At 37.1% G+C, this 24,802-nt stretch overlaps 4 protein-coding genes across 4 annotated transcripts; 3 read left to right on the forward strand and 1 right to left on the reverse strand.

Moving 5' to 3' along the window:
• The first annotated feature begins 369 nt into the window (after positions 1 to 369).
• Positions 370 to 2,400, forward strand: LOC145090591 (lipid phosphate phosphatase 2-like). The gene is made up of 8 exons (XM_079028736.1): positions 370 to 487; positions 891 to 1,107; positions 1,187 to 1,274; positions 1,359 to 1,468; positions 1,536 to 1,626; positions 1,704 to 1,892; positions 1,974 to 2,033; positions 2,112 to 2,400. The coding sequence occupies exons 2-8, from the start codon at positions 892 to 894 to the stop codon at positions 2,276 to 2,278; spliced, it is 921 nt and encodes a 306-aa protein (XP_078884862.1). The 5' UTR covers positions 370 to 487; position 891; the 3' UTR covers positions 2,279 to 2,400.
• Positions 2,401 to 4,643: 2,243 nt separating this feature from the next.
• On the forward strand, positions 4,644 to 5,295 carry LOC145087405 (large ribosomal subunit protein uL24z-like). Its single transcript, XM_079025356.1, has one exon. It carries the CDS (start codon positions 4,711 to 4,713, stop codon positions 5,158 to 5,160), a length of 450 nt encoding a protein of 149 aa, XP_078881482.1. The 5' UTR covers positions 4,644 to 4,710; the 3' UTR covers positions 5,161 to 5,295.
• Positions 5,296 to 10,757: 5,462 nt separating this feature from the next.
• On the reverse strand, positions 10,758 to 12,134 carry LOC145089787 (uncharacterized). Its single transcript, XM_079028182.1, has 3 exons — positions 12,090 to 12,134; positions 11,543 to 12,012; positions 10,758 to 11,469 (listed from the first exon to the last, which is right to left on the reverse strand). Exons 1-3 carry the CDS (start codon positions 12,132 to 12,134, stop codon positions 10,758 to 10,760), a joined length of 1,227 nt encoding a protein of 408 aa, XP_078884308.1.
• Positions 12,135 to 21,688: 9,554 nt separating this feature from the next.
• Positions 21,689 to 23,780, forward strand: LOC145087406 (zinc finger CCCH domain-containing protein 14-like). The gene is made up of 3 exons (XM_079025357.1): positions 21,689 to 21,840; positions 22,016 to 22,812; positions 22,928 to 23,780. Exons 2-3 carry the CDS (start codon positions 22,045 to 22,047, stop codon positions 23,231 to 23,233), a joined length of 1,074 nt encoding a protein of 357 aa, XP_078881483.1. The 5' UTR covers positions 21,689 to 21,840; positions 22,016 to 22,044; the 3' UTR covers positions 23,234 to 23,780.
• The last annotated feature ends 1,022 nt before the right edge of the window (positions 23,781 to 24,802 follow it).

Consider the following 24,802-nt stretch of genomic DNA (forward strand, 5'->3'; position numbering starts at 1 on the left):
TATTTTCCCTCGAATTCCATTCATATTTTGCCAACCAAACGCACCCTTAATGTTTGTTCCGAAAGAACTGTGCACACAAAAAAATATTTCACAAAAACTATTTTAGGAAAAAAAATTACATAATATTATTTCTAAAATTTATATTAAAGAATTCTCAAATAAAAACTATTTTTGTTTTTTTTATGTCGAGATCTTTAATAAAAACTTATTCAAATATTAAATGTTTTTAAAGATGCGTGGAACTTCCTAGCAAAAATTCCGGTGCTTTCTATCGTGGCCTTCCATGTCATCAAAACCACCATGAACGTGGCATTTCCATCCTTCTCCAACAAAAACACAGACTTCGCCTTCTATCTCTGTTTCTGTAATTCCTTATGCTACCATTGTTAAAACTTTTCCATCATATAATATCATAGCAGTGTAAACGACGCCCTGCTCCAAATTCCCCTCATTTCTAACTTCCCACTACGAGAATAACTAATACAAGGTAACCATAATAATTACTTATCCCTCTCTGCGATTCTCTCTTCTTCATGGTTATCTCTCCTCGATATTTGTTTTTCTGTTTTTTCTTAAGAAGCTTCTTCCTCACGCTTATATCTTCTTCCTTCCAAAATCCGTTTGCAATTTTGACTAATTATTTCATTTAAGGCCTAGTATATAACTACATATGCTTCTTCCATTAGTTTGTATATTTCTGTATAGTGATAAATGAATACGTGTATTTTCCGTAGAATTTGAGTTACCTTTTCAGTTTTACGATTTCCACGAAGCTTTTCATGTGGGTTTTGACTTTTTAGCTCTTCTGAAGTTAAATCGAGTATAGAATCTAATTCTAATTGGCTTCTAATTGGGGGATAGGAATTGATGAATCTTTTTCGTTATACCAGGATGATGAATTCACAGCCTGCAACACATACCATAAGGTCTCATGGCCTAACCATATCCAGGATTCACATGCATGATTGGTTGATTCTCGCACTACTAGCAGCAATGATGGGACTTCTAGGTCTTCTCCATCCTTTCCATCGTTTTATCGGAAAAGACATGACGGCCGATCTCAAGTATCCGATGAAGCCTAGCACCATCCCATTTTGGACTGTTCCAGTAAGTTCATCTTCTCCATCTTCCACACACAAACACAATTCCATGGTTAATTTCTCTTATTTCATGTTCCTTCAATTAGCTATATGCAGTTCTATTGCCAATTGCTATCTTCCTGGCATTCTATCTTCGTAGAAGAGATGTTTATGATCTTCACCATGCAGTGCTAGGTGATCAAATCTTTCAACTTCATTCTCATTATCTTCAATCGATTGAATCAGAATAATTTGATGTTCATCTGTTAATTACCACAGGGCTTTTGTTCTCTGTTTTTATCACTGGGGTTATAACAGAGGCTTTAAAAGGTGCAATTGGTCGACCTCGCCCAGACTTTTTCTGGCGTTGTTTTCCAGACGGAATAGATGTACGCATTCCATCATATCAATCAATTCCACCACCATTTTCTTGTAAAATTCTCCAATCATTTTCAGGTTTATGATCAATGGGGAGATGTTAAGTGTCATGGTGATATCGATGTTGTAGGACAAGGCCATAAAAGCTTCCCAAGTGGGCATAGTTCATGTGAGTAAAAGACACATTTACCCTCTGATTACTCATACAAGATTCAAAAAAGACGTCTTTTTGTGATTTTATTGTAGGGTCTTTTGCGGGTTTGGGATTTTTATCGCTCTATTTATCTGGAAAAATAAGAGCTTTTGATCAACAAGGCCATGCTGCAAAGCTATGCATAGTTTTTCTCCCTTTGATTGTTGCATCTCTTGTTGCCATTTCTAGAGTGGATAACTATCGGCATCACTGGCAGGATGTATGTGTAGGAGGCCTTATAGGTGTGTGTGTTTCTGTATTAGGCTAATAACTATCTTTCTTGTTGCTTTTTAAAAAGCATGCATTATTATGTATTATTGTAGGTATCACAATGGCCATATTTTGCTACTTGCAGTTTTTTGCACCACCATATCATGCCAAAGGTATGAACTTTGATGTCCCTTTTTGGATCTTGATTGCTTCTTGACAAGAAATCGCCATTAACACTTATGATCATAAAGGTTGGGGACCTTATGCTTTCTTTCGGGCTTTAGAGGAGTCTTATGCAAATGCTAATAATGTGGGTGAAGTAGAAGTTCAGCAACATGAGAGGAATAATGATTTAGCAATGGGGTCTTCAATGGATTCACATATGTCGGTAGATGATCTTGAATCTGGTAGGTGTTAGTCATTTTGATTATGCTAAAAGACTAGGTTGATTTGTTTATATGGTTGGCTCATGTTCTACATCCTTTTCGATTGTAAACTTGTAATCTATTAAACCGAACTGTATAGAATACTAAGTCTTAAGAATTGCACATATGTAGTTACATGTAATGATGTAGTTTGAGTAAAATAGTGTAATATTTTTGGCTATCAAGGACTTACATGAAGAATTAATATGAGAGGATTGTATAAAATGGGCATTTATATATAAAATGAAACCTTTTAAGTTTTGTTGTAATGAACAAATTTGTGTGATTGTTTGAGTTGTTTTGAATTTTCAAGTTCCATGTGAGTTGACTTGCCCGATGTTTTTGTGTATATGAAATGTATGTCCACCATGCAAAATACGTAGTATGAGTAAAGAAATAAATCAACAATGGAAGGAAACATTCAATAAAGTAGGTAAATAAGCACATAAACATTGGGCATGTATACATGCAATAAAACAAAACCATGGACTAAGGCCCAATCGGAAAGTGCATAAAATAAAGAGTAAATTACACCAATGGTCCCTATGGTTTGGGATAATTTGCATGTTTGGTCCCTAACTTACTTTTCTAACTCGGAAAGTCCCTACTGTTTGTTTTTGTTACGCGCTTGGTCCCTACTATTTGTTTTTATTACGTGATTGGTCTCTGTCTTAACTAAAAAGACTATTATTTAAATAGAAAAAAAATGATGAGATAAGTAAGGTAAGACGAGGGGGTTGGGGTTGGGTTTGTTTATTTAAATATTTTAAAAAATCAAGGGCAAAATAGTTTTTTTAGGTAAGACAGGGACCAAATGTGTAACAAAAACAAATAGTAGGGACCTTCCGAATTAAAAAAATAAGTTAGGAACCAAACACGCAAATTACCCTAAACCAGAGAGACCATTCGTGTAATTTCCTCTAAAATAAAGCGTGGACTAAGGCCAAAACGAAAAGTGCAGAAAATAAAGTGTAAATCATAGAGTACCAATAAAATTAAAAAAGTGTGAAAACAAAGGAAAAAAATGGGTGTTGTAACTTGTAAGAAAAACACAAGAATAAACGTAACCACCTTATTCCACTTAATATCCTTCTATTCGACTAAAACTACATCGTTTTTGTTTTTAATACACGTTTTATTTTTTAAGGAAATTGATTTGTGCACAACAATTTTTCTCATACACAATAATTTGTATTTTAAAATGTTGTATTGTATAACTCTATAAAATATAAATTGTTGCGTAGAAATAAAAATTGTTGTGCAGTTGTCACTTTCCATTTTATGTCTATTTCCCTCTCTTCGTGGCTTTTATAAGCTTTTATATTTTAGTTCCCCCCTTTTTGTGTCTTATCTTTTCATCTACCACTATTTTTGTTTCTGCCACTACTTTGTTAGCGTCTATTTATTCTCATTGTATTTTTCATCCACTTCGACTCTTCCATGTCCTCGCCACTATTTAAAAACTACTCAAAACGAGTTTGTATAACTTTGACCTTATCTTGGACCTTTGTGCTCCACCACCATGATTGTCTATACTTGTTGGCATTCCCTATCAACTTCCCAATAGTGTCGTTTACATAGTTTCAGATAGCGCAAGTCACACAGTTCCATAACTTTACAATGTTCCTTGAATGCCACTCCAAATTTTGCTTATAAGACAACACTTTTCATCTAATTCCCCGATGCCAAAAAGTTTTTCCAAAAGATCATCGGTCTAGCTTCCTTGGCTCTCATTTAAACCCTCATTTCATTAGTAATTAGTAAGTCCATTACCAACACTTTTGTGTTGCAATTCACATTCCTCTCCCGTATCACCTTGCGATCTATGCATGCCTTTAGCTCTTGTTTATGTGCTAACGAAAGATAATCAAATGTCCGACCTCTTTTAAAGGAGTTTAAAAATACCAAATTGCGAGCCGTTGCAAAATCAAGAAGTGTACGACCTTCTTCGTTCCTAGTACCAAAAGAGAAGCCCCCATGTACTCTCTCCTATACCCATATTCAAATATTCAATCAACAATTATTACTTTAAATGATAAACTATGATTTAGGTTTTTGAGTTTTTGCAAAGAGTATTGAAAACACTTCGGCCAATGTTATACTTTTTTTAACACAATACAACCAAATACTATCATTTTTGGACAAAAAGAGTGATTTTATACATAAAAAGTCCGATATTTGTGGTTCCAAAATACGAGTAAATGTTTTGGAGGAGGATGTAGGATTCCCAAACATAGGGGGCTAAAAGGAAAACAGAGAATCGTTCATCTTTGTAAATAGACCAAAGAGCAAGGGGCATTTCAGTCTTTTCCACTCAAACCCTAAATCACCTTTCTCATATAAGATCATCTTTCTCGCCGCCGTTCCAAATCCCAGCTCCCAAACCCTACACAGCCGAGAGAGAAAGAGAGGGAGAGCGAGAGAGATGAAGTACAATCCACGAGTCACCAGCTCTCGCCGGAAATGCAGGAAGGCGCACTTCTCCGCGCCATCCAGCGTCCGCCGTGTGTTGATGAGCGCACCCCTTTCCACAGAGCTGCGCAGCAAGTACAACGTCCGGTCAATCCCAGTCCGAAAAGACGATGAGGTACAGGTTGTTCGTGGTACCTACAAGGGCCGTGAAGGTAAGGTTGTTCAGGTCTACCGTCGCAAGTGGGTTATCCATATCGAGCGGATCACTCGTGAGAAGGTTAATGGGCAAACAGTCAATGTAGGCATCAACCCTTCAAAGGTTGTCGTCACTAAGCTCAAGCTTGATAAGGACAGGAAGTCGTTGCTTGACCGGAAGGCGAAGGGCCGTTCCGCTGATAAGTCAAAGGGAAAGTTCACCGAGGATGATGTAGCCGCCGGTGCCTCTCTCCAAGAGATCGATTAGGTTTTTCATTTTTCTGTTATCTTATTAAATGCTTCTTTTGAATATGTTATGTTACATTGAGGATTGTTTTTGGGAATTCTTGTTGATCCTACAGATTTCATCAGTTTAATGCGCTTTACCTTACTTTATCACGAATCATTCTGTTTCATTGTAGGTGATATTTTATACTTGGTTATTGTTGTTCTTTGTTTACTGTTATGACCCAATGTTCATTCAGGCTATTCCTCAGAATACCGATTCCAGCAAAGACTAGAATTGGAATATAAGTGGTTAGAATTGTGGATTGAATAGTGGTTTTTGGGAGCAATTTTTTTTTTTTAATCAAATATTGTGTGAAATTACTGATGTGTTGGTTGCATTGTTGATTTTTCATTCATATAAATGATTGTATCCATGTGCATGATTTGAAGCAGTTCTATCTAGTGAATTTGTTAGATTATGATTTTTGTAACGAAATCAAGCTACTTGATTTAAAAGTCTAAAACTAGGATGGATTCATAGGGTTGTTTGATAGGAAAAAAAAAAAAAAAAAGGTGTTTATTACGAATTTCCACAATAAGCTAATTTGAGTAGGGTTTGGATAAAATCCATAAATAAGCTAATAATAATTAGCATCCTTATTGCTGTTTATTCCAACCACAATTATTGTTGTTTATTCCAACCACAAATAAACTATAAGCAATAAGCTAAAAAGCTAGTCCAAACACCCCTTTAGACTTGAATAATGGTTTTTTTTGGTGTTTGAAAGATCAGTTACGGGTTTATGTTTAGAAGTAAGAAGCTTTATACTTGGAATTAGGTTGGTTCTTTAGTAAAATGTTACTTTTGCCAAGTCTCAAGTGTTGCATACATCAGGTTACTTCATTTTTCAATGTAGTTGGGTATTGAATAAGTGTGTTAAGATTATAAAATATAGATGCATTAATTTGCAAAATAATGAGGTGTGTTATTACTGTATAAATTTTGTCATTGGGCTAGCCAATGAAATTAATGTGATTATAATTGTAAGTGGAGTTGCATAATATGGGAAAAAGGCTGATGGCTTGGCATCTCCAACCTAGTGTATAAGTATGTAAAAATGTACTTCAACTACACTCTGTTTTTCATCCTAAATTGGCGTTATATGATGCCAAATTTGGTATTATAAGTTATAAAACTGAATTTGTATTATAGTTTCTTACTTTCATATGGCATTTGTAGTTGCTCTTTTTTGGTTTTTTAAATATATCAAGTTTACTCCTGTTTTTTTTTTTTTATCAAATGCATATATAACAAATAAAAGTTATAATTTTCAGCTATCAGCTATCAATTAATTTTGCTAAACATGCACTATAAGTCCTCTAATGATAAACACAATCTATGGAATCTTATGATGATGAAATTGAAGCTGCGAATGAACTATTATCAAAGTATATCGTTCATACACAAAAGATCATCAAACCCCATTTATTTTCTAAATATCGTTGCTGCCACAGTAGAAGCTGAGGCCCATGAAGAACAACCACAACAATGTTACCATCGTATAAGTTATTTTAATTAACATTTTTAAAATACCATTTTTAATTTAAAAAAAAAAGTTTAATTTTCAAAAGTAGGTCCTAAAAGTTTAAGTTTAACTGAGTTTGAGATCGAGGCAAGAGGTATCAAACCCGTACGAGGTTTGGTTAATTCTATTTCAAAACTTCATGAAAAAATGTAAATATCTTTTCTCTTTGTAATGGTGGGTTGTAGTTCTAGTACATGATTTTTTGAGGAATGATGCCACTTTGTTCTTAGAATCATAAACAGATGAATCGGAAATGACTTCTTTTTTGAACACACACCATTTTTAGAAAATGGAAGCTTGCTAGACACTAACAAAACAAATACAATTAAAGTAGAATTTTGAATTTTACAACCAGTCATCATCCGAGAGAAAACGCATCAATGCTATAAAAAATGTAATACTTCCTATATTTGGACTACCGAAAATGCACATCTTCTGATAAGTCCAAAGAACCCAAATGACTATAGAGAAGAAGATCACATCCAAATTCACGTATTCCTTATGCTGTTTTAGCCTTGGAAGTTTGAGGTTGCACAACACCTCTATTAATTGTAATTTTGCTAAGGATTTGTGGGATAAAATCCTTCGTTGATGGGATAATTCTGATATTCTTCCTCCTTGGTTTTGGAGCGATTGGAGATTTCAGATCATGTGCAATGATCTAAGTATGTGAAGCTGTGTTTAGAGGTGGTTATCTCGTTTTATTTTGGGCATTATGTCGAGAAGGAGACCATTTTTGTTTCTTCTACTATGACAATGGATTTTTATCTTTCAAAATATTTTGATTCATTTTCTTTCTTAGATTTCTTGTAGAATAAAAAACACGAGTCTTGATTGGTTAGCTTGGTAAAGGAACCAAAGTTGGCTTTTCAAAGGTTAATTGTATTCTATGTACTGTTTTGACTGTTTTTTTTTTTTGTTAATCTCTTTGTCTTAATATACCTTTTTGTTATTGTTCAAACAAAAATCAAGCATAAAAGTCTCTACTAGATGAGTAACATAAGAGCTCAGTGTACACACACGGAGTCCAATCATATTATTATTTTCAAATTGAACTTAAGGTTACATTCTTTATATTTATTTTAAGCTAGTGTCAACTAGATCTACAAAACGAAAGTATTTATAAGGATGTTATTGGAAGTGAAATGGACTTTTGTGTGTGTGTGTGAGAGTGATGGGCCCATAGGATTAGTTAAAGATGTAATAAGGAAGCAACAAAAACAAGGGCTGATTAAGAGAAGCCAACAGCAAGCTATCATTCAAGTTCAAAATCAAGACGTTCATTCATTCATTCATTCATTTATATACTTGAACCTCACGCTATTTGAGAAACAAAACCCACTCAACGTTCCCCTTTCTTTTTCTTGTGTCAAATTTTAATCAACTTCTAACTAATTTCCTTCCCACATCTAATAGCGACCCTCTTTCTAACTTCCCAAACACATAAACCCAACAAACATATTAATTTTATACTCGTCGCTTTTATCTACTTAAATAAAAAATTTGAATACCCTTTTCTGTAATTACAAATCATCATTCATAAAAGATAAGTCTATATATGACAAAATAAATGAGAAATGATATTAATACAATAATTTTTTTTATACACAACAATTTATGTTTTATAAAACACACGGAGGAAAACTATTATGTATGAATCCATTCTTAAAATGAATGAGTTATGTTTTGGAAAAATGGTCAATGCTTACAATGGATCATGTCGGATTTTGTTGCTAGTTGTTACATTTTTTGTATAATTTTGTAAACAAAGAATATATTATATGTGATTATAGGAATTATTATTAAATGAATATGTAATTTTATTAGTAAAGACAGTTTAAGAGGTTTGTAAACACTTTAATATTTTTGGACATCTTATAAACTACGAAACGATAGTAAAATATAACAAAAAGAACAAAAAGCGGTTGAAATCATATTAATACCGGAAAAGGAATTTTTGATATGACTATAATAAAAACAAATAATAATACATCAAAATACCAAATAGTCAAACTAAGTTACCAAAAGGAAAACAAGGAAAGCCGCGATTCTTTTTTAGCAGAAGACACATCCTTTTCACTAAATTATAATATATTTCTTATCATTTTGATATTTCATTATTTTCTCCAAATCAAGCATTATTATTATTTTTTTTAATGTTAATCGTTTCATCGATACTTTTTTGGTTATTAAATCAATTTTAGTTCTTATAACTTAATTCATAATGATTTTTTGAAAAAAATCATTTAACTATTTTTTAATAACATAATTCTTAATTGGTTAAATGTCACTCTGACCCAACCATCTTTCTAGTTATGGTTTAAATGATCCCTATTGTTTTTTTTTCGCACTTGAGAGGAACCAAGTTTTACTTTACCGGCTAAATTGATCTAGTTACCTGTTTTAACAGGTAAACCATACACGTAATAAGCATAGTCAGCAAGTGAGTTGAGTCTGAGTAAACTCATGTACATGTCACTGAGTTGTGACCGGTTCCTTGCTTGGGGCCTAAGGGTCACTGTGGACCCATCAGTCCATAAAAGCAGTGACTTATTCGATGAAACCCTAAATCTTCAATACCCTTTTCCACTAAAGGTTACCGACAATCCGACATAACCTCGATACTTCGCATTCACGTGAGTCACGATGGCGACCCCACCACCACTTTCGCCGGAGTCAATATCTATAAATTCACGAGACCGTCTCAACTTCGGCGATTTGCATACGATTTATTGTGATTGTGGAGCAGAAATTGCAGAGCAGAAAATGGAAGTCGCCCGGTTCAAAGAAGAAATGGGTCGAGATTTGGTGTTAAGCAGGGTTCAGTCACTCGCATTACATCGTCGAATTGAGCGCACGGAGAAAAAGGTGACTTCGTTGACTGTATTGGTGATTGGACTTGTGATTGTGACTTTTGGTTTTATGGTGGAGAAGTTTCTTCGTATCGTGAACCCCTGATTTGTTGGTGTTTATGTTGGTGGTTCGTAGTGTTTGTGTTGATTAGGTATGGATGTGTCTTCTTTTGGTAGTATAATGTTGTGTATTAGGGTTTATGTGTTTGTTTTGGCGAAGGTGATTGAAGACCTGTCTAAGCACAAACAATTTTGTATAAACTAAACTTTGTAACCGGGTTTATTTAATGGAAAAATAGTAGTTAATGGAAATTATAGTTAATTAGTGTGAAAGAGGGTAATTTCGTCCTTTCACAATTTACCCTTACATATACTCATGTTTCAGACACATATGTGGGCTTAATAAGCTTTCTTTTGCTCTCATATTCTTCTTACCGTTCAAGTGACCTAACTGAAATGAAGGGTTCGATGAAATCAGTTCAATGCTCGTGTGGATGTGAAGCAATATTACGAACGTCAACTACTAAATACAACCCTGGCCGACTCTTTTATGCTTACCCTAAAAAGGTAAATGTAAATTGCATGTTAACTGTTGACCTAGATTTTTATAATTTGTTTCTGGGTTTGGTAACTTAATCTATAACAAATAATAACTTCCATTGTAGGGGCCTCGTGATGGCTTCATATGTTGGGCAGATGAAGTGGAGAGTACTAACACGACTGCTGATACAACTTTGGTTACAAATTTGGTTCTGGCAAATAAGAAGCTTCAATCTGATGTTAGAAAGATGAAGTTATGGTTATTTCTAAGTTGGGCTGTTTTTTTGTGGTATTAGTCTACAAGTTGTAATGGGTATGTAAAGGGTTTGTAATCCCATTCGTATTAAATATGGTTTCCTTTCCTATTAAGATGAAGTTATGGTTATTTCTAATATGGTTTCCTTTCATGTTTACCAATGTATTTGTAATGGTTATGTAATGGATTTGTAATCCCTTTCCTATTAGTGCCCTGCTATTGTGTGTCATTGTTTTGTTTGTGTTACTATTGTACATAAAAAAAACATTCAACAAACACATACCATAATAATACTATGGGTACCCTAATACTATTACGAAACAAAGTTAAATAACACATAAAACAACAAACACAGATCCAACAACCAACCTAGTCTTAACACAATACCAAATAACAGTTATGTCTATTCAATATTCATTGGATTATCACCAGAATTTCCTTCTCTATTTTTCCCTTCAACCCTTTTTGCCAATTTTTTCTTTTTAATCCTCTCTGATTGCTTCCGTTTACGTGCAACTGTTGTTTTTGAACCACTTCCTTCCTCTTCATTACTACCTTGAGATTGCTTTTGTTTACGTCCAACAGTTGTTTTTGAACCACTTCCTTCCTCTTCATTACCACCTTTAGTAGTTGATCTCTTTCTCTTCACCTTGAGTTTTTTGGGCTTCTCAACTTTCGGACATGTAGCCTTGTTGTGACCAACTTGTTTACACACACTACATAGAATTTTCTTCCCAACCTTTGACACGGTGTGTCTAGTACTCTTTTCTCCTGGGTCCTTCCTTCTATTGACTTTAGGCCTGCCTGGCATTTTCCTTTTCAAAGGTGGCAATGGTGGTATGAAATTGGTACTTGGCCACATATTGCTGCCATTCATCCCTCTCAGTGGGTACTTGTAAGCATTTCTATAAAAAGCTCCAAAGAACATGGGATCCACATAACTTCTGACATCTCTGTTTAGGTAACTAATAGGTGCAACTGAGTGCACACACCCATACCCATTTAGTTGCCAAACTCTACAAGAACATGTCTTCTTGTCTAAGTCAACGACATAAGACTCTGCTAAGTTTCTTGTCTCAAATTGGCTCAACCCACTTGGTAAAACCTGCCAATATCTAATAATATTGTCTAAAAGTTAGTGTAAGTTTAGTATTATCTATGATGTTAACAAACACAAACTAAGTTTACCTTTGAGCTTTTTTCAGTTGATTCAACAAGGATCTAATTGATGGACATGGTTTAAAATCTGGCCATGAACTGCCTTTCATGCTCAAATGAAACTGCCTTTCCATAACATACAATCTAATCTCTTCAAGCATTGTGATGATTGGTTTCTTCCTTGCATCTCTTATAACATTGTTAAAGCTCTCCGACAACCCATTCTCTACAGCATCACACATCTTGCCCTCCTCAAAAAAATCTCTACACCATGATCGTGGGTTCTTTTCTGTTAGATACTCAAAGGCTGAAGAATTGAGATGTTGTATTTCCTTCATTGCTGCATTGTGTAAAGGCTTAGTAGATGCCTTGCATGCCTTCCAAAACATTTTCTCATACATTACTCTGGGGAATATTTTCCTAAAGTTGGCAACAACATGCCTTGCACACTGTCTGTGTTCAACAGTAGGCAAAATCTCCTTCACAGCTTCCAATAGTCCCTTCACATTAACAATTTAAATTGTAAAATAGTATAGGCAACTTTAATTAATAAATAAAATACAACTAAGATACATACCTTATGCTGATCTGACATCAATGCAATTCCAAAACCATTGTCCATTCCTAAGTCATCTTTTAATTCTCCCCCACTTAGATTCGACTAAGTCCGCTTGGCACATGAAAATTGAAGGATTCCCACATCCTCTCTCTCGCTCTAATGGTCAATTTGCTAACGGGAGGTGCCTAACAAAACTAGAACACCAATAATAACCCTTTCCAAAACAATACAACTTCCAGAAACGCTAACATCTCTGAATCCCAACCCTATCAACAGATTTGGATGCTTTAAATACTGTTATACTCGGTTCTTGCTGACCAGAGGTCATATGGTCTAACCAAATCTTCAGCAACAATACTCTCTCTTCCCTTGACAACCTCGGAAGCCTTTCCAAACATGATATCTAAGGTTACCGGAACCTATTCATAATCCCCTCATATAATCCCCGGAACCAATCCAGGCCATACCCAAAATAACACGCGCGTACTGAAAATTCTGAGATAACTGGAGTCGGTGCCCTCACTGCTCCTCCCTAATCGTCAAGTGGTTGACTTCCTTGTCCCCCATCTACCTTCAACGACAATATGACGGACTCTCCCCCTATGGGAATTCCCTGCTGACGTAGCCAAACCTGCTACACCTGTAGCTACCTAGATCACTGGATAGCCTCTGACGATGACTCGAAGCGATCCTGGTATGTGCGGAATCCACTCCGCAAGATACGTCCATCTGAAAGCTCCTTAAAGATTCCTCGGCGCGCTAGCTGGCACCTGATACTCTTGCTAACTCGAACAATAACAGACATCCGACCCGAGGTCTAACTATCACACCCCCAAGATTATAATTTACCGATACCTCCGGAAATGACCGAAGATAGCATGACCGCAAACACGTGGGGGAATCCTGACCATCTCTTCCTGAGTTACCTCGACCATCCGGAAAACATGATGCAACACTTCATCCCGATCCCAATGGCAATCCAATCCTTTGTAACGAAACTCCATCGCGTAGTTTTCGCAAGTGTTGCACCGAATCCGGCCCTGTTGGCCTCTCAAAAGTTGATCCAAACTCCTGGATCCCCCTCCCGAGATCCTCCACTATAGGCACCCGGGCTGGTCCCTTTTTCCAAAGGTGACCCTAATCAATCCCTGCTCTCGAACTCTAGAAATCATAACGCTCAGGGTCTCGCACCCTGACACACCCACCTGCTCATTCGTCCACGTCCGATCTGCAATATATGGAGCAACCTATGCTCCCAACCGGTTACAAACTATTCTCAGGACAAAGTCTTTAACTCCAAAAGTGCAATAGATCGCACCAATCAATCCTTGCTGCCTGATGCAAGAGATCCAATGCGAACCCCAAATCCTGGCAGTCCTTCTGCTAACTGGCTCTTTATCGGAGCCAGGACAAAACCCTGGTCCTTCCCCTTGCGTGCTCATCCGTATTCTACCCTGCAGCTATCCCCACAGTCCACTCGTAACCACGAATTCCTTTCCCAAGTTTCCTGGATTCTTCAAGACTTTCCCTGATTCGAGTATGGATCCTGCGCTTTCAGTAGTACGGGCCCAATACTACCTTCCACACCTATCCATACTTTCCTCCGGAATCATCCTAAATCCTCTAAGTCACCTACTTCCCTGATGTACTAAATGTCTGCTAAACAGCAACACAATGGCCATCAATGCATCTCCTAGGTCTCCCCTTAGGCTCCCAACCACACTGAACCGCCCCACTAACTCACTGGAGCATATCCTAGGCTTTCCTAGGTTCCCGACCTCGCCCTGCCATCAGTTGCTGAGTAACTCCACACGATGCCAGTCATCTACCTCCTGGATATCGTCACATCCACTTAGTAGCTGACTCCCATCACTAAAGAGTTCCACAAAGCACAAAGCAAGCAGCATTCGTGCAGACACACTCCTGACACAAATCTCATCCTAGGCTCATCCTAGGGTAATATCCGACCCATAAACGATCATAGAATATCCGGCCCACATACCACAACCCAAGTTGTCCACATCCACCCTCGCTGACGGCTGCCTTATGCATTCAAATCGTACACAGAACAAGAAACGAGCCGCACCAATTATTCTATGGCCATGAGATCCTAACCGTATATAATTTTAAAACATACACGTAGCAGTTACCAATATCAATAGTCATTATCATTCTATCATGGCATCCAGCATCCCAAGGCTACAAACATCACATATCAGGCCAATCTACCGTTGTCTACTCAGCACTAGCATGCGAGTCTAAGAGCTCATATAGCATACGAAGGCATCCTTCCTAGCCCTAACTAGCATGCGATATTCAGATTCATAACCAAATCATAACAAATAACAAATGTGGGTATTCTGGGGAAACTTACTTGAGCTCGGCCGATTGCATGCACCACACACTTTCTTTTCTTAGAAAACTTTTCCTTGAAAACATTTTCCTTTTAAAAAAAACCTTCCAGATCCTCAGTCTGAGTTCAGACACACCTGAAAGTATGTCTGAATCCCTCAAACCAAGGCTCTGATACCAACTTGTAACATCCTAAAAATTAGGGGTAAAAATTTCGTTTTTAATATAACTAAAACATAGATACCATTTAATTCAAACAATCAAATCATAGTCAATCAATCGTTTATCAGAGTTTATCCCAAAATCATTCATTGCGGAAATCATAGGTGTGTGCACTACGATCAACCCGAGCTCTTCCTTTCCAAAACGATGATACCTAAAACCATAAACAAACCTGTAAGCACGAAGCTTAGTAAGTTTCCCAGAGCATACCATTCACACAAACCACATATTTCATATCCTGTTAGCTATAAAAGCTACACACATCTCATATATACTGTTAGCTATAAAGGCTACCATATATCACATAAGCCATGCATACATAAAACCTGTAATAGTGTCATGGGCTACCCCACATGGTCTTTACCTAGGACTGCCATAGGCTACCCTACATGGCCTTACATCCAATTCCATGGGCTACCCCACATGGTCTTCACCTAGGACTGCCATGGGCTACCCCACATGGTCTTACACCCAATGCCACAGGCTTCCCCCGGGGTCTTCCCTACAAATACCATATATAACTAAACAGCAATTCATGCATCACATAAATATCTACACATAACACGCACAGAAACCTATAAGGATGTCGTGGGCTACCCCCAGGGTCTTTTACCAGTGTGCCATGGGCTACCCCACATGGTCTTTACCTAGGACTGCCATGGGCTACCCCACATGGTCTTACATCCAATGCCATGAGCTACCCCACATGGTCTTCCATGCAAGTATCACAAAGACAACTAGCATAACACTTAATTAGCAGCATACCACCTAGCATAAAGCTAACTATCATATCACACAACAAAAGATGGGTCGGCCTTGGTGCCTTAGACCCATTGGTATGGTGAGAAGACTCACCTGCAACTGTCGGCTGAAGAAATAAGATCACGCTGCTCCAACCTCCGACACAAACTCTTCCACTGGTCAACACCAAACAACTGAACTCAAATAAATACCAATAATTACCAAAATACCCCTAGAAGTCAACTGGTCAAATCTTGGTCAAAGTCAAACTTCTTGACTAACTCTACTCGCCGAGTCCAAGAATCTTCGAGTCCCATCCTGCTCAATCCACCGAGTCATCCCTCGACTCACCGATTCATGACTCAACTAGAAAAGGTTAGGGTTTCATGACCAGACTCGCCGAGTCCAAGGCAATCTTCAACAGACTCGCCGAGTTGTTCTTCCAACTCGTCGAGTTCATGCACAAATTCATACAACTCGTCGAGTACACCCATGTGACTTGTCGGGTATCTCCAGTTCTCAATCCATTCAGAGGCTTTTCAATCCATGCAGGGGCTCGAATCCATAGATCTACCCTTCTACAAGCTATCCCTCGCGTAAAGGTGCAAACTTTACGTGATACCAAAGAGATATAAGCCCAAAACATGCTAGGGATTGGATTTTAGACAAAGGGGCTTTACCAACAACCCAAGAACTGAAGCTTTATGACAATCTAATCCATCATGAGTCTAGATCTGGAGCAGCAACCCCAGATCTAACTCTCAAATCCAAGATAGGTCTCAAAACAAGCTAAGGGACTCCTAAAACAACCACCAATGATAAACCAAAAAGGAAATAGCTTAAGATAAGGCTCCTTACCTTAGAGATGTGCCCAAAACTGATGTAGGTCACAGATCTATACAAGCCCTTGATGCTAACTTCCAATTTCTCAAGCTCCTTCCACCAATTTCCTCTTCTAAGCCCATAATCTCCTCAATAATGAAGCCTCACACGAATTTTGGGGTTTCTGGAACTCAAAGGGAAGGTAAAATTCTCAAGGAGGAACATAACATTCTTTATATAGGTCATAACCCCGGGATTAGGGTTTTTCTCTCTTCAGCACCAACTCGTTGAGTCCAGCTACCAACTCGGCGAGTTGGTCACTTAACTCGCGACCAAATCCCGCTCCGACTCGGCGAGTCGGAATACCTACTCGTCGAGTCCCCTTCTTCATTTTCACTTTACCCCCTGAACTCTTGATTCTGACTTGGGATGTTACATTTCCTTTCTTGGCCTTCCTGATTTCGGGTGTTACAGGTCTTAACTTATAGCCAAGAATCTAAATTACATGTCCATTATCCAGGGTAAAATACCATTTTACCATTTTCTTAATTAGCCCAAAACCAAGGCCCGACCCATTAACACTAAAAAGCCTAATAATGGCTCATCTTCCTAAATAGGCCAAAAACTCATCATGGGTCTAACCCAAGAAGGCCCAAATTCCTAAATGACACCCAAGGCTCCAAATGGTCCCAAGCATAATAAGGCCCAAAGTCAGAAACTAGTGGCCCATTAAGGCCCAAAAGCCCAAGATAATGTGTCACGTCGTGAGCAATCCTTCGTCACATTGTGAGACGTGTCCGATCTGATCCCGAGACTCACTCCTGACTCAGACGACTCATCGGGGACGGTGACTCATGTTCACGTCGTGAGAACGGTCTGAAGCCAAAACCACCTTTCCAATATTCTTAATCCATTAAACCTTAATCTCACCCCTTTCTGAAGCTAAATGGGACCCCAACATTCCATAAAAATGCTTGCTTTATGGACATGCATGTCCCTTCACCATTTTAGGTCAAAAAGTGTAAATATGGCCTCAAGTTCTCATGCAAGCTCTATTACTCCACCAAATCCCATGTCTGAATGATATAAGACTCAAAAGATCATTTGAATCCATAAAGTTGCTAATTTTATGGATCAACTCCAGTCTAATCAAGCCAAAACATGATAAAATGGGCCAAAAACTAGATCTAGCCATAATATGCAATAAATCTTGAGTCTTGATACTTACAATGGTCCAAACAAGATGAGATATGATCATGATGATGATCCCAAGCAACTTTCTTCCCAAGATGCTTCTTCTTCTCTCCTTTTCTTCCTTTCCACAAGCAAAATACCAAATAACTCGAGGTGACACGAAATCTAGGGTTTCCAGAGGCTTAGAGGGTGAGAGAGGCTGAGGATGGGTACCTATAGGCTCTCATTCCCTTAAATATCTAAAATTTAGGGTTTGGAATCATTAAGTCGCTCTCACGTCGTGAGACCTTACGTCTCACATCGTGAGACTCCAAATATGCAGGTCAATGGGCCAACAGCCACTCACGACATGACCCCCAAGATCTCACGTCGCGAGGACCCTAAAAAATGCATTAATGAATGAATTTAGTACCTTAGGGTTCTGGATGTTACATCCTCACTTGGTGTTATAACACCATGAATGACATGACATGTGAGGTGACACTTTGTGGGTGTGGTAACATGCCTTAACATGTTGCCCACACCCACTAGTCTCAAACACAACCAATAGAACCAATAATTGTGCTTAATTCTATATAAACACGACTTTAACACGAGTTCAATATACCAAATTGAACGTATTTTGGAAGACAACATAAACCCATTGATATCTTTCTATTTTAAGCTTAAACAAGACACAATATATATGGTCCAAAAAGAATGAAACCCATTTTTTTCAACAAAATGTTAGTATCTTAATTGTTATTCTATTGAGCCCGCATTTGTTAAATGTAAATATATTATAGCTTCTAAATATGTTTATTTATTTGAAACAAATAGAACCAATGTTAATATCATGCACGTAGAAGTGTAAATACTTTGCTATTACTGCTACATGTTAATACAAGTTTTAAAGCATTTCGCTCCTATGTATGTATAATTTTAAATACTTTTTGATTATGCCTAACAATTTGACTCGGTTTTTGTTAAAACGAATTATGTTTTACGGAAAACGAAGAGAACATTATTCTAAATAAATGATATGTGTTTCAATAATGCGATTGAAACTTTTAACGATTGTAAAACATCATGATTATGTAAACAAATCACAAATTTTCATCTAAAAAATGATCAAGTTACCTAAAAGTAAATCTTACGCTATGATAGCTAAAATGTTTTGTTTCTACAATTGACAATCATCACGCCGTATTGTTTGTATTTTAAAAAATGGCAGTTTCTTTTTATGGGAAATGACATAAATGCCCTATGAACCTTCTAGGGTTGTCCATTTAGTCCCAAAACTATTTTTGTGGCTTTATGAGGGAGTGAACTCGTGGGAAACCTGTCTATTTAGTCCCCTAGACCATATTTAACTGATTTGCTTGCCACATCCTTAATATTTGCCACATCATCCATGACGTGGCCGACATGTGGTTGTCTACTTGGAACCGTGGGACAATTTATGAGTCTTTTTCTGGAAAAATTAGTTTCTTGAACACAACAACCATTCCATACCATCTTCCTCTCTTTCTCTCTTATTTTCCCTCTAGAGCCAACCTACCATTGGATCCTCCTTCTTCGTCAACTTCACAACATCATTTTCGAATGCCTCCATGGTCTCTCCCCTCCATCGCCTTTAGCCCTTAATGCAATCAAATCCGGATCTACTTATTGGAGAAGAAATGTGGCCAACGACTCCAACCATTACCATCGTTGACGACATTCTACACCGGAGAATCAACTTTCGACCATCCTATCTCTGTCTCCGATAGCTATGGCTTCCCGTTTTGTTAAGTATTTCCGTCTCCAGAAAAGGCTCTCTCTTCATTAGGTTTTTAGACTGGTTCTCCAGTAGATTTTCAGATCTAGATCTGGAACAAAATTCTCTCAAATCATTAGATTCTTCTTCCTTCTTTCGGTAACATATACCGAGATAGGCTGGGAAATCCCCCTTCGATAGACAGGTGGCAACTTCGATTCACTAACCTTGATTTCGCTAGTGATCGGTTTAGAGTTTACTTCAGATATGATTCATTTATCTCGATTAAAAATTTCTTCATGTTTGAGAATAGGAGGAGCATCGTCACTTACATTTATAATGATATCTTCATACAAATTAGTTACAACATTATTCATAGATCTATTAGCTTCGGTAACAGAGCCAGATTTTATAATGACAGTTAACACGTTACCGGCTAGAAAAATAAAGAGAGGACGAATGAGGATTGAGAGAAGCTGCCGGATTTTGCTCATTTATCGAATGGTACATGGTCTATCAACTAGAAAAACCTGAGGATGTGTATCGGATAACGATGACACGATGACTTGGAAAAATTAACAACTGTACCTCGAGTTTTCAGGTGGGTTTCGATAAAAATATGTGAGGTTTTGGTGGAGGTTTTTCGGTGGTATTCAAAGGCGATGAACCGGTTGTGAGTGGTGGGTTGGTGATGGAGTTATAAGGTGGGAAAAAGATGAATAATACTGGGTTTATCAGGTATTTCATGGGGTTGTACATTCAAAGTCAATGTGGGTTAAGGGAAAATTGGTCAACAAATGTCTATGTGACAATGGGGTAACCGGATGACCCCTTCATTTTGTCTGAAAGAACATAATCGACCCGAAAAAAACAACTTCATTTCCTCATAAAGCCTCGAAAATAGTTTAAGGACTAAATAGACCAACCCTATAAAGTTCGTAGGGCATTTGTGTCATTTACGCTTCTTTTTTACAACTAGAACTTTTAAAATAGAGCGTAATTTTTAAGCACTCGACAAAGATTTTGGTCGCATGGAATCCAATCTTGAAACCATATATTTAATGGAATTTTAGCTAATTTTTAAGAAACGTGTTCAAGTAGGTATAGTTGATATAAAAAAAACACATGAAATAAATATGTGATAAATGTGACTTGATGCCTAAAGACCCGAAAGATGTGTTAGAGCATTTGGTAACACAATGGAGCATTTTGATTATGGATATAGTTTTTGGCTAAAGTGTTGGAGTTGTGTCAAATGCGCTCCATGTAAATGCGTTGGAGGTATGCTAATGCGCTCCATGCAAAATGTGCTCCAACATGAGGGATTAGGCTAATGCGTTGTAGGATTTTCCAATGGATGCATGGTCTAATGCTCTCCAGCATGGCCAAAGGCATTGGGCTGGTGCATGATGCGTTAGGATGGCTTGGAATTTTAAGAATACACAAGCTTTCGATGAAGGTGCTCTCTAGTGCAAATGTTCTCTTTTAGTGCAAATGTGTTTTCTGTTGTAAATGCGCTCTCTTGGTGTAAATGTGCTCTTGGTGCAAATGTGTTCCGTAAGTGTAAAGGTTCTCACCTTCGTCAAAAGTGTTTTGAGATGTGTGACGTCTTGTGATTAGTTAACATTTAAGCCTAAAAATGGATGGATTTAATGTGTGGTCCTTTTAAAAATCTTTAGTCTGTCTTGATTGTATTTGTAGTGTTTATCATTGATTGAACTCGTTAATAAGAATACTCACTCATTGCATGTGGATGTAGGTTATATTAACCGATCCACATTAAATATTATGTCTTTTTGTGTGTTCTTTCTTATTTATTTCTAACAATATGAATTCTCATATATATATATACACAACATGTATCAATACACGAGTATCGTTAGCACACCCCATTGCACCATTTATCATTGTCATGCTTCTAGCTCAATTTTTACACGTACAATTATATGTGGGTATAATTCTCATATTACTTTTCGACTAAAAAAATTGGCAAATGATGTATACCCTTATCCAACTAATATCACTCCAAACAAATTTCAGATAATGTACACAATCATAAGAAGAAAAAAAAAATCTTTCCTTTTTAGTTTTCACTATAAATGAATAAACCATGATGATGACCATAACCTAAAAGTCAAACAACTACATATATCCAAATGATTGTTTTAAAACAGAGGAAGTAATACTATACCAGTATACCCACATGGTGAGTTACAAAAATTTTACATGATTCATAAATGGATCATATGTCAACCCTTAAAAACATTTTTAATCAACATTTCAATTTTTCAATATTAATTACGGAGGAAAAAAATCAATATCTTAAAAAAAATGTTTATTAAAATTTAAAGAATTATTATTTATTTATTTGATTTGTTTAAAATAAAATAAAATAAAATGAATTTGCTGTAGGTTGGTGAAGCGGCCGGTTTGTTAGAAGTGGACGCACTGGCATTGCTGTTGTGAGAGCGCTTTGTGTATCTCTAACGGTTTCAACGTCCGCCTCAAGCAACTCTTTTCACGCCCTCTCTTAATTATAATCCTCTGTTTCTCCCACTCTCACACCATCAATCTCCACTCTCCATCTCACACACCCAATCCACTTCCGCGACACACCGGATTTCTATCCCACCTTCCTCTTTTATACCCCATCTTACATCACCAAATTCAATTCCTAAATCCTCCATCCTTCTCTTCAAGGTATGTTCTCTGTTTTTTTTTTAATCCAGAGTAATGAGTACAAAATTACAATGAAGTAAGTATCATGATACTATGATTGTGTTTGTTAGTGGTTTTTGATAAGTTTTTGATGTTTGATCTAGATTTTACGTCCGTTCAAGTAGGTGATTCTGATATGTTTGTGATTTTGATGCAGAGATATAAATTATCAGTAGTTTGTGTGTAATGGAGATGGAGAAGAAGGATATAGGTTCATCGACGATCGCCATGGACTCTGTTGGTTTCGATAATGAGAGTAATAATTTATCTGGAAATCTATTCATGTCTTCGATTGCGTCTCAGAATGATCAATTAGATTTCGATTTCGGTTCTGGTGAATTATTCAATCCTGCATCGTTCTGCTCCTCGATTTTCCCGCCAAAATTCATTTCGCAGTCACAGCTGTCGTTCTCTTCTCCTTCCGACTGCTCGTTCGATGACGACGCTTTCAGCGCCAATGCATACGCAACCGAGAATCGACTTAGTCAAGCCAGCTTCATCCTCGAGTACCAGCAGCTCTACAATTGCTACACCGTGTGTCTCACGAGCCTCCAGGACTCTGTCAAAGAGGTTGACGCTCTTCGTCAAGAGAATGAAGCTCTCCGCGTCGCTAATGGCGATTTGGTGCAGAGGTTGAACCTGTTCTCGCAAGCGACGATGCAGAACCGCCTCGCATCCTCTGTGCGTTCTTCCTCGTCTCCGTCGTCTACCTTAATCGGAGACTTCAGTCGTCTTGGCATCGGATCTCCGTTTAGTGAAAGCAACGCCTCTGCTGAAAAAGTTCCTAGCGTAAGTCCGACGAGCGTGATCGAACCAAAACAGTTTACAAGGCACAATGGCGAGAGAGTTTCAATGCCGAAAAGCATTTCCGTTCGTTCCAAGGGCTATCTGAAATCGGTTCCTTCTCAACGACCGAGTCGCCAACAAGCTCCAACTGCTCAATTAGGTCAATCGGTAAGTCGCTATGTGATCTAAATTCTAAACAATGCTCATCGTTCATACATTTCCAATACCTAATCCGATATAACTTCAAGCACGATTAGTAACAAAATTGGTTTGTTTGACACAGCAACGTGTACGTGTGTCGGGGGAGAAGAAATCACGAGAGGGATTGGAATTCGAGGTCTACAATCAAGGAATGTCGAAGACTGAGCTCTGCAACAAATGGCAGGAGACCGGAGCTTGCCCTTATGGAGACAATTGCCACTTCGCACATGGAATAACTGAATTACGACCAGTAATAAGACACCCTCGCTACAAAACGGAGGTTTGCCGTATGGTCCTCGCCGGCGACATCTGCCCTTATGGTCATCGTTGTCACTTCCGCCATTCTCTCACTGATGAAGAGATGCTTCTGGGCCTGAATCCACGCTGATTAATTGAGGACTGAAGGTTATGTAAATCAAATTAAAGGTCTGTCTTCTTCGATCTTTTAATTTCATGGAATCTAAAATAAGTAATTGTGTAGAGTAATTAAGTATATACCCTAGAAATTGATGATTATACATACCATTTTAAGAGATTCCCCTTTCGAGATTGTAGCCATTGTTATTGTCATGTATCAATTTTTACAAGTTAAGATGTTCTTCTGTTAAGGTTACAATTCTCGATAGGGTTCTTGTAATTGATTTGAGAATTGAGACACGATCAATCTAAATTCTAAAAGTAAAAGCTAATTCAAATTGGGATCAAAAAGCATTTCAAATCGATGGTTGATATTTAGTTTGAATATTATTGCTATTATTAATTGAACTACCAGAAGAATAAAAAGGTTGATGAGGTTTTGCACCCACTTTTAAGTAACTTTCAACGCATCCTTTCATATTCTTAACATTGCATGTTGTTGAGTTTCTAGATCATGTCGGATTTACTTATGATTTATGATCCAAGTATTCAAAAATCATGAGTGATTTTGTGCACAACTTGTTCTATCTGTGTATTGATACAAGATTTATGCATTCATGTATGTACTCTTTGTGTGTTTTCATTATCTATAAGATAATTAAGTTGTACGTAAAAAACTAACATCTATTATCTGAATGTTGTTCTTTTTGTATCTTGACTTGTAATATAATAGATGTATGTTAATTATAGATAGTTACTTGCTTAATGCTTACATTACAAATATAAAAAAGAGTATACTATCATACTTACAATATACAAATCAATTTAATGGAAAAAGTAAAGCGGTTATGTGGTATGTCACTGTCACATTGTCTTCGAACTGGGTCTTTAAAAGTTTTTATTTTTTGCAAAAATTTCTTATCGTAGAGTTTTATTGTAGTATAGTTATAGATATTTATTTTTATATTTTATACACTTATATTAATATCTATTGTTATTTCCCATGCTAGGGGACTAGAGGTGTTCATATATGTTAATCAAACCAAATCCTATTTCAATAGTTTAAGCAAGAGAATTGATTTGTGAATTTCGTGAACCTAAAACCTAAAGTGAAAAAACAAATTAACCGATTTTTCGTTTCGACTGTTGGTTAACTATTTACCAGTTAATAATCATATTTCAAAATTGAGAAATTATATACTCCATGGCTAATTTCCAAAATAAAGAGAATTTTTCAACATAAATTTTTTTCAAAAGTCTAAAACGGTAAATTTAACTTTCAAGTGTGACAAACACCACCAAAAAGAACGGGCAAAAGTAGATAATTGTGTATTGTCGTTGTCTTGTAATATTGTACTTCGATAATTTTTTTATGAGGTCATCTTTGATATCATTATTGGCAAAACCCGACATTCTTTCTTCGTTCATTTTACTTTGCCTTCTTTGCAACATCCCTACAAAGTGAGCGTAATGAACTTCAGGGTTTTCGATTAACATAGGAAAATGGTAAAAAGGGAAATGAGATATTATGCAACGTAGGTAGATGTTGTTAGTGGTATATGATATTGAGCACATCAAAGACCTAGATGGGGTTGCATAA

Source organism: Lactuca serriola, chromosome 2, assembly GCF_051521515.1.
Source record: "Lactuca serriola cultivar US96UC23 chromosome 2, Lser_US96UC23_V15, whole genome shotgun sequence".
In the NCBI taxonomy this organism is placed as follows: domain Eukaryota; kingdom Viridiplantae; phylum Streptophyta; class Magnoliopsida; order Asterales; family Asteraceae; genus Lactuca; species Lactuca serriola.

Excerpts from the sequence above, each read along its gene's own strand:
- LOC145087405 (XM_079025356.1), top strand. The coding sequence starts at position 4,711 with ATGAAGTACAATCCACGAGTCACCAGCTCTCGCCGGAAATGCAGGAAG.
- LOC145090591 (XM_079028736.1), top strand. The coding sequence starts at position 892 with ATGATGAATTCACAGCCTGCAACACATACCATAAGGTCTCATGGCCTA. Across the intron at positions 1,469-1,535 it reads GTTTTCCAGACGGAATAGAT|GTTTATGATCAATGGGGAGA; the intron begins GTACGCATTCCA and ends AATCATTTTCAG. Across the intron at positions 1,627-1,703 it reads CCCAAGTGGGCATAGTTCAT|GGTCTTTTGCGGGTTTGGGA; the intron begins GTGAGTAAAAGA and ends ATTTTATTGTAG.
- LOC145087406 (XM_079025357.1), top strand. The coding sequence starts at position 22,045 with ATGGAGATGGAGAAGAAGGATATAGGTTCATCGACGATCGCCATGGAC. Across the intron at positions 22,813-22,927 it reads CTGCTCAATTAGGTCAATCG|CAACGTGTACGTGTGTCGGG; the intron begins GTAAGTCGCTAT and ends TGTTTGACACAG.
- LOC145089787 (XM_079028182.1), bottom strand. The coding sequence starts at position 12,134 with ATGGACAATGGTTTTGGAATTGCATTGATGTCAGATCAGCATAAG. Across the intron at positions 12,013-12,089 it reads TGATGTCAGATCAGCATAAG|GGACTATTGGAAGCTGTGAA; the intron begins GTATGTATCTTA and ends GTTAATGTGAAG. Across the intron at positions 11,470-11,542 it reads CAACTGAAAAAAGCTCAAAG|ATATTGGCAGGTTTTACCAA; the intron begins GTAAACTTAGTT and ends CAATATTATTAG.